The sequence below is a fragment of the Trematomus bernacchii genome, unplaced genomic scaffold (assembly GCF_902827165.1).
Source record: "Trematomus bernacchii unplaced genomic scaffold, fTreBer1.1, whole genome shotgun sequence".
In the NCBI taxonomy this organism is placed as follows: domain Eukaryota; kingdom Metazoa; phylum Chordata; class Actinopteri; order Perciformes; family Nototheniidae; genus Trematomus; species Trematomus bernacchii.
The window spans coordinates 30,492,130-30,509,533 of record NW_022987739.1 but is presented as its reverse complement, the minus strand read 5'-3'; the positions used below and the strand labels follow the sequence as shown (position 1 = coordinate 30,509,533).

Here is a 17,404-nt window from a genome sequence, read left to right as displayed (position 1 = left end):
GAATGTTCTCGCTCAGAGTTGCGACAGCTGCAGCAGTAAAAAATCTGCAGAAATATTAAAAATGGAGGGAGGAGGAGGGGGAGGGGGAGGGGGAGTTTTTGAATCAAGCGCTGTGGAAAATGCCACCCTCAAACAATAAGCATGCATTCCTCCTCATTTGTTCTGCTGCATTTCAGCTCATTGCCACTCTGTGCAGAAACCCTCTGTGTTTTCCACTCCTCACTCACTTCATTTCCATAGTTGTCTCTCTACTCCCTCCTCGCTGAGGGTCACACATGCTCACATATTGTCCAGGGGCTCGTCGGTAAATAAAAGAAAGTCCATTTGGCTCCGTGTGAACGTTGGCGAGCGCTTCTGTCGCGGCCTGGCAGCGTTGCTAATGCATTACCCTTTATTAGAGGTTTGGCTGCCACTGCTCTATCAGGGGACGTGTGTGTGTGTGTGTGTGTGTGTGTGTGTGTGTGTGTGTGTGTGTGTGTGTGTGTGTGTGTGTGTGTGTGTGTGTGTGTGTGTGTGTGTGTGTGTGTGTGTGTGTGTGTGTGTGTGTGTGTGTGTGTGTGTGTGTGTGTGTGTGTGTGTGTGTGTGTGTGTGTGTGTGTGTGTGAACTCGTACATATTGAACCCTGTATACTCACACTGCCTCCATACAAACACAGATGAAGAACTCGCTATATACATAACGTCTTATTTTCACGTCTATTTTCTCTATTCCTATTTGAATAAATCTGAATCTGATATTTTTAACCAAAAACCTCAATATCAATATTTCACGATAATCTAGGGTTGACTAAATAAAAAAATGTAATTCTTTAAATATTTACTAAATTTGAGATTACTCATGAAATAAACCTTAAAAGTGGAATTTAAATCACTTTGAAAAATGTCTAAATTAAAAACCTTTCTCTGTGACTTTCCTCAGACTCGTTCTCTCTGGCTGGAGCTCCTCTGGGGCTGTGGAGGCGGATGGAGCGAGGCGGGGGGGAGAGTCCTCTCACCCAGGGCAGCCCTGAGCGGAGGGGCAGCCCCGACCTCAGCGTCCTGCCCCCCCCAGGGAAGAAGAGCCGGCTGGAGCTCAACGGGAGCCCCACCGGGCCCCGCATCCGCCACAACGGGGCCCCGATGAGGCCCCTCGGAGGTGAGCTGATGTGCATCAACACACGTTTGTTTACTGTGTGAAGACGTTTGTTTACAAGCCACAAACTCAATGTGAAGTCGAACCTGTGAAGAGATGAAAACATCAGAGTGGTGAGGAGACGGTGAAGCTTGAGAAGCTCAATCAATCAATCAAAGTTTATTTATATAGTATATTAATATCACACGTTTTACATTTGTCTCAGTGGACTTGTCGTTGTTGACCGGTCAAAATGTTCCAGTAGGCATGTCTTCAGTATTTAAGTTTATGAAAGTCTCTTTGGATAAATGCAAATGGCTGTTTTTTTTTGCCTCTTATATAATATAAATGACACAGATGGAAGAAACATATTTATATAAAAAAATGTATTAAAAAAAGATTAAATCAAATAAAAATATTTAAAGTTACAGAAAAATTGAATAATAATATTTCTTGTAATAATAATAGAATAAAATACAAATATAAGAAGGTAAATTAGGAATGAAAAGATCTTAAATATCACATTAAAAAAATATTTAATAAATGAAAATAGAATAAATATATTTATATAACAGCAAGAAGTTAAAGTAAAGTGTGAACATCGTAGTACAATATTAAAAAAATTATATTTCAACAACTATACAGTGGTATAAAATGTCCTCTCCAGTCTATTGCCTCAAAGCAGAACTGAAGGTGATCAATACCCACTTTAAAAATGTGGTTCAGTGCTAAAAAAATATACTTTACACCTAAGAAATGAACAACAAGCTAATATCTTTTGTCCATATAAGCACATTCGATATCTGCTGAAATAGAGAACGTAGATTACCACCTCTCTCTCACACAGTCGTTGACTTCCCTCAGGAGTTTCTCTCAGTCGAGCGGCACTGAGAGCTGTTCCTGATAATCTATACGTCTGGAGGGAACTGTATAATACATGCTACCAAATAAAGGAGATTGCTCCATATAAACAAGATTTATACAACTCACTCCGCTCCATCGATCCACGCAGTCATTGTAGAAGTTATTGCGTGTGTGTGTGTGTGTGTGAGCATTTGTGTACAGTGTGTGTGCAGTGTGTGTGTGTGTGTGTGTGTGTGAGCGTGTGTGAGAGTGTTTGTGTCACCATTTGTTAGCAGAAATGTCTCTCACAGTCTTGATGTTAATCCCAAACTGCCCTTATATTTAGTAAAATATACTTTCTACACAATATGTTCTTGTTCTAACCCTCTATTGGTGTAAATAATCGCTGACAGCTCTATTCATTTACAAATGCGTGAATATTTTGTATGTAAAAATGTCCGTAAATGCTGCTTTTAGCCTCACACATTTCTGTCATATTTAAAGTGAATATCTGAAGACATTTTGACAATTTCAAAAAGACAAATCGCTTACAGAAAAGAGATATTATCGATATTATGTGCATACTTTCACACAAATAGTTCTCAATATTCCTTCTTGCATATGTCAGCAAACATTTGGGATCTTTGCTATAATAAGAAAGTAAAAAGAGGACTGCGAAAAAAGTCTGAGGTTTGGAAAGAGTTAGAAGTTAGAAACATCAACAACGTGACCACAGTAAGAGGAGAAGGAGAGGATGAAGAAGGAGAGGATGAAGAAGGAGAGGATATACTAAAACATAGAACAACAAGAATACTACACATAACATACAGTTGACCCGTCAGACCATTCACTTGAAGTTTGTGTCATATTCTCTGCAAACCTCCACCTCTTTTTGGCACGAGTCTAATTCTGTCTGGATTGAATACAGTTTGACATTTCTTCAGCTGAATATCAAACGTTGGGAACCAGAGTTGTAGTAAAAAATATTTCTGTGTGAGAAAAGAGGAGGAAGGAGGACGGAGGACGGTTGGTCTGAAATAATGACGGGGTGTCGTTGAAGACAGGAAACTCGACGTGTCTCCTCCAAACCACACACACACACACACAACACACACACACACACACACACACACACACACACACACACACACACACACACACACACACACACACACACACACACACACACACACACACACACACACACACACACACACACACACCGACAAACCCTATGTCCACATTCACAAACTCAGTGACACTCACACCCAACAGACCCTGGCCAAAACACACACACTTACACACACACATCATATTTGAATACCCCCGTTCTCTCATCCCCGTACATATTAGAGGGATTAGAGGTTTGAGGCAACTTCACACCAGATCACAGGACACTGGGAATACGAGAGGAGGTGGAGAAACAGAGGGGGGGGGGGGTGTGGGGGGGAGAGAGGAGTGGGAGCTGCTCCGTGTTGACAGTTATATTTCCCTGTTGGGGGAAATTCACTTACTTGAATTGGCAGCGTGCTCCGGTGTGTAATTCACTCCATGAGAGCCTGGAGGACTGAGCGGAGTGATTAATGAGGAGGAAATAGAAATATAGGAATTGACTGATTAAAACAACGGCTGGATGCGATGCTGCGTGCACCTCGTGGAGCAGCGTGTGTGTGTGTGTGTGTTATTGTGTGGCACTGTATTATTATTAGTGCTGGGACGCTGCCTAATGCTCTCTCTCCATCATTTCTTCTGAGAGCTTTAATTAATTGGCAGCTGACAGGTGGCCCAAAACCAAAAGCCTTTCAGGAAAAAGGAGTGATATTAGAACCGCGAGCCAAGAGGCACGATGCTGGGAATCTGATACTCACTCTAATGTCACCTGGGAGGAAGTCAAATATCACTGTGTTTTTTATCAAGTGTCTCAATATTGAGACAACAATGTTTTTAAGTTTCTCATTCGTTATGCTCAAGTTCATTTTCATACCAGTAGACTAGCTAAACACCTTTACATACCAATGTCTCAAGGACAGTACTCGTTGAAATACAATAGAGTCTCATTATGGAATACCACAAAATAAGACCCTAAAAGTGCTTGGATGTCAAAAAGCTCTTTATTTTGGATTTATCAAACGTTTTGACTGTATTCTGGCTTTACCTAAATTATAGTTTCTGCACATAACTGTCAAATAGTTTCACTTCCATAGAAAAACACAGTGTCTGACTGTGTGGTGTCTGTGGTGTGTGTGTGTGTGTGTGTGTGGTGTGTGTGTGTGTGTGTGTGTGTGTCTGTGTGTGTGTGTGTGTGTGTCTGTGTGTGTCTGTGTGTATGTCTGTCTGTCTGTGTGTGTGTCTGTGTGCTTGTGTGTGTGTGTGTGTGTGTGTGTGTGTGTCTGTGTGTGTATGTGTGTGTGTCTGTCTGTCTGTGTGTGTGTGTGTGTGTGTGTGTGCTTGTGTGTGTGTGTGTGTGTGTGTGTGTGTGTCTGTGTGCTTGTGTGTGTGTGTGTCTGTGTGCTTGTGTGTGTGTGTGTGTGTGTCTGTCTGTCTGTGTGCTTGTGTGTGTACGTGTGTGTGTCTCTGTGTCTGTCTGTCTGTCTGTGTGCTTGTGTTTGTGTGTACGTGTGTGTGTGTGTGTGTGTCTGTGTGCTTGTGTGTGTGTGTGTCTGTGTGCTTGTGTGTGTGTGTGTGTGTCTGTCTGTCTGTCTGTGTGCTTGTGTGTGTACGTGTGTGTGTCTCTGTGTCTGTCTGTCTGTCTGTGTGCTTGTGTTTGTGTGTACGTGTGTGTGTGTGTCTGTGTGTGTGTGTGTGTGTCTGTGTGCTTGTGTGTGTGTGTGTGTGTGTGTGTGTGTGTCTGTCTGTCTGTGTGCTTGTGTGTGTACGTGTGTGTGTCTCTGTGTCTGTCTGTCTGTCTGTGTGCTTGTGTTTGTGTGTACGTGTGTGTGTGTGTGTCTGTGTGTGTGTGTGTGTGTCTGTGTGCTTGTGTGTGTGTGTGTGTGTGTGTGTGTGTCTGTCTGTCTGTGTGCTTGTGTGTGTACGTGTGTGTGTCTCTGTGTCTGTCTGTCTGTCTGTGTGCTTGTGTGTGTGTACGTGTGTGTGTGATTCATGCAAACCCTTCTTGAGAATGTGGTATGATGTCACCTGTCCTCAAAGCCGTGTTTTTACGAGGTATCGTGTTAATTCATCCTTCTGTATTCACATTCATATTCAGCCCCACCTTTGCTATAAATGGTCCCCTTGTTAATACTCTAATGAAAGTACCACATGTTGTCAGTGTCTGTCTTTTGTATAGTTTTTGCATATCTGTTAGTGGAGCCATTATAACGGCCTCCTATCTAATAGCCGTTAGATAAAAAGCCAGTGACAGTGAACAGCCCTGTTACTGGTTATTTAACAAAGCATCCCATTTGTGTTGCATCCCCTGTGGATCGAACACTCTGAGGACTTCAGGCGAGGCAACTTTGAAGAGTGTGTGAGAAAAAGGAAGCGATTACAAAGGTTGATCCACAGTAAATAAGATCCATATGTCCGCTGTCTGTAGAGGATACACTGTTGTGATCACGGACAATAAGAGCCAGACACAGAGGTGGGAAGTAACTCAGTACATTTACTCAGGTACTGTACCTAAGTACTTGTTCTTTACTTGAGTATTTCCATGTTATGCTATGTATTTGTACTGTATATGTACTGTATGTATACTGTATACTTCTACTCCACTATGTATTAGCCTTAGATACTTTTAACAAAATCCATATCTAAAAATGTAACTAGTAGACTTACTCTTTAAGCTCATTTAGCACATAATACTTTTGTACTTTTACTTAAGTAAGCTTTTGAATTAAGTACTTTGACAATAATGTATTGGTACTTTTCCTCAAGTAAAGCCTCTGAACCCTTCCTCCACCTCTGCCCGGACACTAAAATGCACTTGTTTTCCTCCACAGGTCTGATGATCCCTGTGTTCTGCGTGGTGGAGTCTGATGGGGGGGTGCAGACGGAGGCGGGGGAGGGGAGGGAGGAGCACTCAGAGTTCGTGTTGGTGAGGAAGGACATCCTCTTCTCTCAGCTGGTGGAGACGGCCCTGCTCGCCCTCGGATACTCACACAGTTCGGCTGCACAGGCACACGGTCAGTCTGACACACACACACACCTGAAGAAAGTCAGAGACACACACACACTGCACACACCTGAAGAAAGTCAGACACACACACTGCACACACCTGAAGAAAGTCAGACACACACACACACACACACACACACACACACACACACACACACACACAAACACACACACACTGCACACACCTGAAGAAAGTCAGACACACACACTGCACACACCTGAAGAAAGTCAGACACACACACACACACACACACACACACACACACACACACACACACACACACACAAACACACACACACTGCACACACCTGAAGAAAGTCAGAGACACACACACACACTGCACACACCTAAAGGTCAGCGACACACACACACTACACACACACACACACACACACACACACACACACACACACACTGCACACACCTGAAGAAAGTCAGAGACACACACACACACTGCACACACCTAAAGGTCAGCGACACACACACACACACACTACACACACACACACACACACACACACACACACACACACACACACACACACTGCACACACCTGAAGAAAGTCAGAGACACACACACACACTGCACACACCTAAAGGTCAGCGACACACACACACACACTACACACACACACACACACACACACACACACACACACACACACACACACACACACACACTGCACACACCTGAAGAAAGTCAGAGACACACACACACACTGCACACACCTAAAGGTCAGCGACACACACACACTACACACACACACACACACACACACACACACACACCACACACACACACACACACCCACACACACACACACACACACACACACACACACACACACACACACACAGCACACACCTCAGCATGGCACAAAAGAAACCAGCATCTCTCTAAGAACAAGTCTACTCTCCATACTTGGTCCTTTTGGGGATTTGATCCAGGATCCTCTGGGTCCCAAGCCAAGACTATAGGGATGAATATACTGCATACAAGTCAATTAAACGAATAAAATACTTTTGAGGGTCTTAATCTTAACGATGAAATGTGCGTTTGGTTATCAGCCTCATAGATGTGGGTCAGAAGGAGCATGCTACACCAACTATTACAACACCAGAAACCGATATTGACCTCGAACAAGACTTATTACCTTTACATGTGCTTTAGTGCTCACTCATTAGCTTTGTCATGGATAAAACACTCTGACATTTAGCATGAAACCAGCTCATCAAATCAAATTGAAGACTTTGTCTGGTGGATCTTAGCTCGGGGGTAAAGCAATCGGTGAGAAACAAAGATGTTAGCTGCAGAAGTAATAGTAGTAGAAGTGGCAAAGATAACAAACGAAACTATTTTGGCGTGCCAGAGAAATACAGTTTGAAACGGTTAAATATCTGAGGTCAAGCTGCCTCCTTTTGTTAGCTTGAGAAGGATTTCATCAAGGCTATTATTAATAGTCCTTATTTTCCAACCTCAGTGTCTCTCGCTGTGTAAACTCTGGCGCTCCTGACTCAGAATTAAATACCGTGCAGCTCGGGGGTCAGGGCGAGAATGATCCCGGAGCCTCTAATCATCGGCTGAGGAGAATACTGGATGTGAGGTCGTCTATTTACAGCAGACACTGTACTGTGACGCTGGCAATAAGCACAAGAATGCTTCAAAAACACAACTAAGACACAGACAGAGCCTGCAGAAGTCATTAAAGACACAACAAAGAGCCGGTCAGGAATGTCCCCGCAAGACGAAAATACATTATGTGTGTGTGTGTAGTGTGTGTGAGAATGTTTATGAAGCAGAGGAAAAGAAAATCTCTGTAATTTATTGTCGCACACATGGTAGTGATCTGCAGAAGGACACTGTCGTTTACTGCTGTCTTTTCTCAAGTATGCAGAAAATGCCATCTGGGGAAGTTGCCTCACATCGATATTAAACGGTAACAACAGAGCGACACAGAGCAGCGAGGCTTCAGCAACACACTGAGGAAGGGTGGGACATCCCCATCTGTTTGACATCTCGCTGCTGAGAGTGTGTGTGTGTGTGTGTGTGTGTGTGTGTGTGTGTGTGTGTGTTCTCCTTCTCCTCATAAACACACTGCTGCAGGTAATCCCTTTATTGCCTCAAGGCCAGCAGCTCTTATCAGGCTGCAGCCCACCTGAGACACAGCGTGTACTCTCGACCTCAGTTAGAAATTTGGCTGAAGATATCCTGAACTTAAACCTGGAGTCTGACCTCCGCTACTCAGATTATTAAATGCACTTCATCTTGATTAATTTGGATGGCTTTTCCTAGAAACACATTTTTCTTTAGGCTCGATACTGGCAAAAAAATGAGGCAACTAATTCAAAGCAGCGGGGAAAAAGCAAGAAATATATTCCAAAATATTAGAATATTAACCTTATCTCTCCCTCTCCTGTTGCCAGGAGAGGGAGAGATAAGGTTAATATTCTAATATTCTAACTCATCCATTTAGGTTTATTCAAATGAACACATGTCGTCATCTTGCGACTCTTAGCATTGTTTGGATTACACAGATTATTTGTAACAAAGCTAAGCCCTCATATTGTCTTTATTCTGCAGCCATTGATTGGGCAATCAACATTTACTTCAAAATGATAAGTCTAAGTTAAAAATCTGTCAATGCAACTTTAATAGTTGGAGATTTAGGCGTAATTGTATCAGCGCTATAAACACATTTAATTGAAAGTGGCTGTTTTGGTGCCTTTTTGATTTTAAGTTTCAAGCACCTCTAAACACACCTATCTGTGATGTCACAGTGTACGGACACACACACACACACACACACACACACACACACACACACACACACCCAGAGGTACACCTGCACATCACTGCTGCAGTGAGATGCTAAACTCCTGGAAATAAATAGAACTCTTAAGAGGTGACTCTCATCTCTGCAGATGTGCTCACTATAACCGGTCATTTTCTGTGCAACCCTTTATTTGGTTTTACGAGAAAATCAGAGCTGCAATTGACAGCCTGTTAAAAGGAGTTAGACAAATAAATAAAACACAGATGCACATTATCCGACAGCGATGGCCGAGAATATCCACGGCTACGGTTTGCAGATGAATGCCATTAGAAACACTTTTAGCCTCAATGTTTTTCGCCAAGTATCAGGGGAGGTCTCTGTCTGTCTGTCTCATCAGTGTGTGTGTGTGTGTGTGTGTGTGTGTGGAAAACATGGAGCCACATTCGTCGCCCCCCGTCCACATCAATGCACTCCCTCTAAAGCGCCGCAGCAGGGGCTTCAAAGGCGAGACGAACCGGGACATCACAAGTCGACGGAACTCTGAGACTCTTAGCTTACAGCGTGTGGACAGAACACACTCTTGTAAACTCTATTCAACCCATGCACCGAAGCATTTGCTCACACTAATGCCGTGTATTCATGCAGTATCACAGACAAAACACGCACACACCTCCCCCCAGCTTCTCCCAAATGAATACTTTTTGTTTTTTAAAACAAGCGTTTATGTTAAATGAATAATTTCTGGCTTAAATTATACATTTTTTCCCCTGCGGTCCACGACCAAAATTACACAGAGTCCCTGCTATTTTCTCCCTGTTTGAATTGTGTCCTGCATTCTTGCGTCCCAGCGGTGTATTTAAAGGACCACGGCCTTTCTTTAATTAGCTTAGCCCAGTAATTAACTGGGAGATATTGTTTATTTCAATTATAAGGGTCTGAAGGCTTTTATAGAATGGATGGGAGCAGACCTGTACTTTAACAGTGGTCAGCGAGGAGCATTGTTGCAGTGCCACGTCTGTAAAGGTCACATGTCCAACATTCAATGGACATCTGAGCTATTTACAGGGTAGTGCTGTTACATTTGACTAAAACAGCAGTCTTATTTATTCAAGGCATGCTTTACTTTTCTATTAATATGTCTATAGAGGTGCTCGTAGACACATTCTGTTACTTAGCCAGGCTAGCTGTTCCCCCTGTTTGCATTGTTTATGCTAAGCTAAGCTAACTGGTTGTAGATTGGTATTAACATTACAGACATGACTGATGTTAATCTTGTCATCTAACTTTACTTTTGATCCTAAATTAACCCCTAATTAGTTACTAACCCTAACCTCACTGATCTTATGAACATCCTGCATTAGCGTCAGACCCACCACTTCCTGTATCTTCCCACATTCTTCCTGTTTCCATTTTTGTTTACACATTTCGTAAAGTTAGATGGCACTTTAATAGCTAAGACCAACGACAAAGCGCATTCAAATGCTCCTTGGATGTTTCCATTTCCAGAGTTGGGAAGTTGTTCGTCTCACTTTGATGTGTTTGTGAGCTTTAAGTCATAATGTGGACACAACATGGCCGCTATGAAGAAGGGCTGTTGACGTGAATTTTCCCAAATACAATGTGCAATGTTAACGAGAGTAAAACCTAATTTGTGTGTCCAGCCTGTGAATCGGATCCACTCCAAAATAAAAGGGTCCTTCCTTCTTTGACTAGAGTATATCCTCCTCATGCATACGCTGTTTTAGAGGATAATTCTGGTTTTATAAAAAAATGTTTAAAAGTGATTGCCAATCCATATTTATCAGGGTAAACACTACGATGAGCTTGCGGTGACTCTTTAATAAAAAGGGGGGCATGTGAAGACGTACTTTTAAAACAAAATGTAACGTATTAACCTTACATGTTGCATGATATGTTTACTTGAATAAATGGATTTAGCTATAAATAGTTAATAATCTTCAGCTTAAAGAAAAGGGAACCTATCATGCAAAATGCACTTTGTGATGTATTTTATACATAAATATGTGTCCCTGGTGTGTCGGGGAACTCACGCAGCGTCAGAAAATAAAACCCTCTCTCTTTTCCTCCGTACCCAAATCTTTTAAAAACGGGGGGTACAACGAGCGGATACAGATTTGCTGCCGATCTGACGTCAAATCGGCGGCGGACCCACAGAAAATTGCTATCAGAAACAAGTCTTGACGTGTTTTGGAGGTAATCTCGTCTTTGTTTACATTAGCAAGCCTCGCTAACACTCAGAGCTAACCTGTACTGGAGAGCACATGTGTTTAAAAAGCAGGAAATAAAAAAAGGAACTCACCTTGTGGTAAACCCACAAGAGAAAAAGCATTTGAGCTCCATACTGTTTCAGAAATAATCCTTGATGTGGTTTAGAACAGGATTGCGTTTTATCACAGCAGAATTTAACTCCGGTAGAATTCTGATCAGGCATTAGCTCCGCCTCCTCTTTTTTTTAATTTTCAAGCTCAGGACCCAAAATCCGCGTTTCTCTAACAGGGCTGCAAAAGAGGGGTATGAGCAGAATGAGGCATGGCTACAATGAGTGATCTGTTTGGGATTTTAAGCAACAAACTTCACAGACATGTTTTGTATAGGTCTGGCCCTACAATATATTTTTCCAATATAGCATAATAGGTCCACTTTAAACAAAGAATGAGATAAAAAGACAAATCTTACGATAAAATATTGATATTTCTCAACATGACATCTCAAAATGTCTTCTAATTATGGTTCAGTAATGCTCAATGAAAGAAAACAGAATTACTTATTCATCTATAATAAAGATTTTCCCTTAAATAAATATGCCTTATTACGAAGATGCAGATTGTTTTTTAAGTATTTCCCAATCAAAATGCACCACTCATATTAAGCCTGTTCCCTACGAGGTGGTCCAGACCTCCTCCGTATTATTTTACAGATTTCAGCGCAGAGGAGCACTCTCTAAAATAACAGCATGACAGATTTTCATCAAGAGGGGTTGCTCAGGGTGCAATGACGGGTGATGGGGGTGGGGGTGGGGGGGGGGGGGGGTGCGTCACACGTCACACGTATGGGATTTCCCTCAGTTTGTGCCAGGGGCTGGAGCTGGAACCATTTTTGGAAGAAGAAGCCTTCTCCTGTGTGTGTGTGTGTGTGTGTGTGTAGGCTGCTGCCGCCATTAAGACTTATTCCAGCACGGGACAATGAGATTACTGTGTGTACACTTGTATCAGTGTGTGTGTGTGTGTGTTTCGATGTGTGTGTGTGTGTGTTTCGATGTGTGTGTGTGTGTGTGTGGATGGGCACACTCAGACATGAGCCAAGCCGCCGGCCCGGCCACATGAAAGCGTGTCTTTGGGAGGTGGAATTTTAATGTGGAAATGGGAACAATGATTTCTACTTTTAAATGTGGACATGAAGCAGAGCCCATTGAACAGCAGACCAAAAAATGATGGATCAATTATTAATGCATTTACCATCCCATTGCGAGCGTGTGTGTGAGAGTGTGTGTGTTTGCATGCGAGCGGGAACATGTACATGTCCACTTCTCTGTGTGCTGTCCTCGGTGAGTTTGTGTTTGTCTGCTTATTCACGCGTTTGCTTCCACCCAACTTGGCATTAGCGGAATTGTTATGGCTTATTTTCAGACGATGATCCAGTTTCTTTGTGTGTGTGTGTGTTTGGATCTGTGTGTGTGTGTGTGTGTGTGTGTGTTAAAGAGACAGAGAAAATAAGAAAAACAAGAGGAGGATGTGCTTTCCTCTCTCTGTCATAAAAGGATCTGAGTATTTTCTTCCATCTCTTTAAAATGCATTTCATCACGTCCTTTTTTACAAAAGTCTTTCATGTGTGAAACTCATGTCGTCATCCGTGCAATCTGTTATTTCACAAGATAAATTCACACAAATAGTATATAAAGTATGTGGAAATATAATTTTAAGGTAGTTTTACCTATGTAATACTTAAAAAGTGTTACAAAAATATTTATAAAAATCACATTTGCCTGTTCCATGCAGGTTAGGAAATGTCTCAAAAACACATGTAAATATACAAATGTAACATATTGAAGGAGCTTTAATTCTAACATTTAGTGTTTTTTGAGTCAGACTATCTTTTCTCACAAAACTCTGACATTTCTTATTTAATGAAGACAGAAAACTGAGCGTTTATTTCCAAAAGCGAGGTTTTTTTTGCAGCCCAGATGACCTCAAACGAGAAACTACTGTTACAAAATAGATTTTTGGTTCTATTTTTTTTTTTTTTAACGTTATGATGGTGGTTTTACATTAAATGATGCTCCCCCTGTACGGCCAGATAATGAAGAACACAGCTCGGCCTGACGGGAATCAAAGATATAACGGAGATATACAGTAAACACAGGGAAGCAGGACAAAGAGAGAAAGGGGAGTCTAGAGGGGGGAGAGAGGAGGAAGATATGATGGGATGGGGGAAACAGAGGGGAGACTTCTCAGGACCCGTCTGGATCTCATTTGGAGGATCGTAATGCGATTAGCTTTGTTTAGTTTTCACAGCTCCAGCCAGTCCCCATGAAAAACCTCTGAGTGTGTGTAAGAGTGTGTGAACGTGTAGGTGAAGTGTGTTTGTGTGTATCATGTTATTTATTCAGTCCTTATTTGACAAACACTAAACAAAGACAGCATATTACCTTCCATTCTGACCCACTTACGTTAGCTTTCTGTACACTAGGATTCCGTTTTATATCCTCCTGAAATCCTTTCTTTAGCTTAGCGAAAAAGTGCTTAACGTGAAGTCATGTGACCGTGCTGTAGTTCCTTTATAGCCCAACATTAGCCACCTTTAGCTTAGCGGTGGTGACGTGAAGTCCTGTGACCGTGCTGTAGTTCCTTTATAGCCCAACATTAGCCGCCTTTAGCTTAGCGGTGGCGACGTGAAGTCATGTGACCGTGCTGTAGTTCTTTTATAGCCCAACATTAGCTTCCTTTAGCTTAGTGGTGGTGACGTGAAGTCATGTGACCGTGCTGTAGTTCCTTTATAGCCCAACATTAGCCACCTTTAGCTTAGCGGTGGTGACGTGAAGTCATGTGACCGTGCTGTAGTTCCTTTATAGCCCAACATTAGCCACCTTTAGCTTAGCGGTGGCGACGTGAAGTCATGTGACCGTGCTGTAGTTCCTTTTATAGCCCAACATTAGCCACCTTTAGCTTAGCGGTGGTGACGTGAAGTCATGTGACCGTGCTGTAGTTCTTTTATAGCCCAACATTAGCTTCCTTTAGCTTAGTGGTGGTGACGTGAAGTCATGTGACCGTGCTGTAGTTCCTTTATAGCCTAACATTAGCCACCTTTAGCTTAGCGGTGGTGACGTGAAGTCATGTAACCGTGCTGTAGTTCCTTTATAGCCCAACATTAGCCACCTTTAGCTTAGCGGTGGCGACGTGAAGTCATGTGACCGTGCTGTAGTTCCTTTTATAGCCCAACATTAGCCACCTTTAGCTTAGCGGTGGTGACGTGAAGTCATGTGACCGTGCTGTAGTTCCTTTATAGCCCAACATTAGCCTCCTTTAGCTTAGCGGTGGTGACGTGAAGTCATGTGACCGTGCTGTAGTTCCTTTATAGCCTAACATTAGCCTCCTTTAGCTTAGCGGTGGCGACGTGAAGTCATGTGACCGTGCTGTAGTTCCTTTATAGCCCAACATTAGCCTCCTTTAGCTTAGCGGTGGTGACGTGAAGTCATGTGACCGTGCTGTAGTTCCTTTATAGCCCAACATTAGCCTCCTTTAGCTTAGCGGTGGTGACGTGAAGTCCTGTGACCGTGCTGTAGTTCCTTTGTAGCCTAATGTTAGATTTGTACTACTGGCAATTGCATTTACGATACAAAATGAATTTCCCTACAGCGATTAATAAATGTTTTTCTAATTGTTTTTTTTTAACTTATTTACTGCTTTTTCATATAATGTCAAAATGTTAATATACATAAAACCTCACAATGACAGAATGTGTCCATGTTTCTTGTGCAGGCATCATAAAGGTGGGCCGCTGGAACCCCATGCCGATCCACTTCCTGACGGACGCTCCTGAAGCCACGGTGGCCGACATGCTGATGGATGTTTATCACATGGTCACTCTGCGCATCCAGCTGCAGAGGTCAGAGTGAGTGCTGAAATCTCCCCTACACACACATTCACATCTAGAATCATTCTGTAGATTTCAGTACGGCTGCACGGTTTGGAAATAAGTGTGAATATGTTGACTGATGTTGCTTTTGAGAAATGGTTAACAGGGGTTGGACTGATTGAAAGATGTATTCAAAATAATATATTTAAAAATATATATTTTAATTGTTACTTGTTTAGGGTGAGTAAGGGTTTAAATACCGGACCTTTAACATGTCAGTGTGTTTCATCATATTACATTCTTCCCAAAAAACAAAAAATTATTCTTGCAAATCAAATGTATAAACAAGATGAAGAAACCGTTTCATCACGTATATGATTTCCTCCCAACTCACACAATCATGCATATATGAACGTAGATATAAGAGGGTCTGTGCCAAACAAAGATATTTAAATGGGTAGAGTACAATTAGTATGACGGGAAATCTCTGCAACCCGACAATTCAGAATAATATATACACACATCTTTCTGTAAACAAAAATTGCATTAGCCAATGTCGCAATTTGAATGTAGCCCTAACACAATAATACATCTAAAAATGACTACAAAACTAATATTGATTATTTTTGGGGGTACATTTTTGATATTTTTTGCAGTGTGAAAGTCACTTAGGTTAATCTCTTCACAACTCATGGACATAGAAGTTAACAAAGAGTGAATTCTGAATAATATTTACACATACTTTGGCTGGTAATATGAATATTGCACCAGCCTGATTTGAGATTCCTACAAAATGTCGATAACTCGTGTAGCCTTAGATTTCAGTGGGATAAACTAGAAAGTAACATTTAATTACACGTCCATATTTCCTGCAGACAGTGAACCTCTCACTGATTCAGACTCTCGGTCCACTGGGCGACTGATGTCATTGCAGCTGATTGCAGTTTAAGAATTTACCATATCTATCAAATTTGCAAAGCGGCGATATTGAAACTGTAAACAACCCGCTGGGGATTTATCTATTATCTGCGAGAGTCCGTGTGCCAGGAGTGAAGCGGGGTCCTGATGGGCAGATAAAAGCCAGATAAACTCCAGATGAGAAGAGTTTTATCGTTGTTGTCTTGGAACATACCAGCCAGGTTTGTTTACATGTTTGTGTATGCGTATCCATGGCGATGGAAGAGGTCTGGCACACTTTGTGCTCAAGAGTAGAAATGATTCATTTTGAGGTTAAAATATAAAACAGGGAGATTGTGGGGAGATACAGGAAGTGGAGGGTTTGAGGTTAATGCAGGATGTGTGTGAGGTCAGAGGGGTTAGAGCTTCATTTGGGGTTAATTTAATTTAGGATTAAAGGAAACGTTTAATGAGAAGATGGATGTCACTCTGCAGCGCAAACATAACTATTTTAAGCGCTCCTTAAAATATAAAAAAATGGGGAATTAGGTTAATTTGAAAGAAAAAAAGACACAGAAATGTATATTTAAAAAATAAAAACAGTATTCTTACTTACTGTATACCCCACACCAAGCTCACCCTTTTTTGTAATTATTTATTTATTTATTCTAATTGGGTCCTTTAATATATAATAATCTAATAAGGCTAGCTCTTTCCAGGCTTTATGCTAAGCTAACAGGATGATGGCTTCATATTTACTGCAAAAAAGGCACATTCCCAAAATGTCAAACTATTCCTTTAGTTGTTCTTTTCTGCCTGGACTTATTAACCCGACTGACTCCTGTGTGTTTTTTGTTTCAGTTTTTCAAAGATGGAGGACCTTCCCTCTGAACAGTGGAACCACACGACGGTGAGGAACGCTCTCAAAGATCTGCTGAGGGAGATGAACCAAAGCACTCTGGCCAAAGAGTGTCCGCTGTCACAGGTAACAACAACAACAACAGTACCTCATGTTCTTCAACTTAGAGAAGTGCTTATCAATTAAATAACTCTTCATGATAAAAGTTTATTTATAAGTTGTTCAAAGACAACCAGGATCTGTTGAATTAAATCGAAACTAAACTCTTCAGTTAAAAATACATAATTGAAAGGGACATTTAAGCTATTTAATGTCAGATATATGTGAGTTGTAATACACTATCACTCTTGCTTATATTAAAACCTTCTCTTATGAGTTGTATTTAGTCTTAATTTGAAACATCTCTCTCACTGATTAGACCAACACATGTCCCGACTGATGACTAAAGTCAGCTCGCATGAGAAAGACATTTAAAATTAATTCTACATTGTATTGCTTATTGCTACATTTTTATCAAACTCCACCCCACAGAATGAAGCAGTGTCTCCTCAATTATGTTCAACTCCCCAGCTGCATGTTCAGCCCACTATGCTGCTGTGTCAGATTTATGTGTGTGTGTGTGTGTGTGTGTGTGTGTGTGTGTGTGTGTGTGTGTGTGTGTGTGTGTGTGTGTGTGTGTGTGTGTGTGTGTGTGTGTGTGTGTGTGTGTGTG

The 17,404-nt window shown here is 41.8% G+C and overlaps 1 protein-coding gene across 5 annotated transcripts in view; it reads left to right on the top strand.

Moving 5' to 3' along the window:
- The window catches only part of satb2 (SATB homeobox 2), a 61,236-nt gene that overhangs the window by 11,946 nt on the left and 31,886 nt on the right, over window positions 1–17,404 (top strand). For 4 of the 5 annotated variants that reach the window (XM_034146762.1, XM_034146761.1, XM_034146756.1 and 1 more), the window contains exons 2-5: window positions 920–1,135; window positions 5,893–6,075; window positions 14,840–14,972; window positions 16,695–16,818. In XM_034146762.1, coding sequence (XP_034002653.1) covers window positions 964–1,135; window positions 5,893–6,075; window positions 14,840–14,972; window positions 16,695–16,818 — 612 coding nt within the window. In that variant the 5' untranslated portion in view covers window positions 920–963. The remainder of the gene's footprint in view (window positions 1–919; window positions 1,136–5,892; window positions 6,076–14,839; window positions 14,973–16,694; window positions 16,819–17,404) is intronic. The other variant, XM_034146760.1, reaches the window with a different exon arrangement.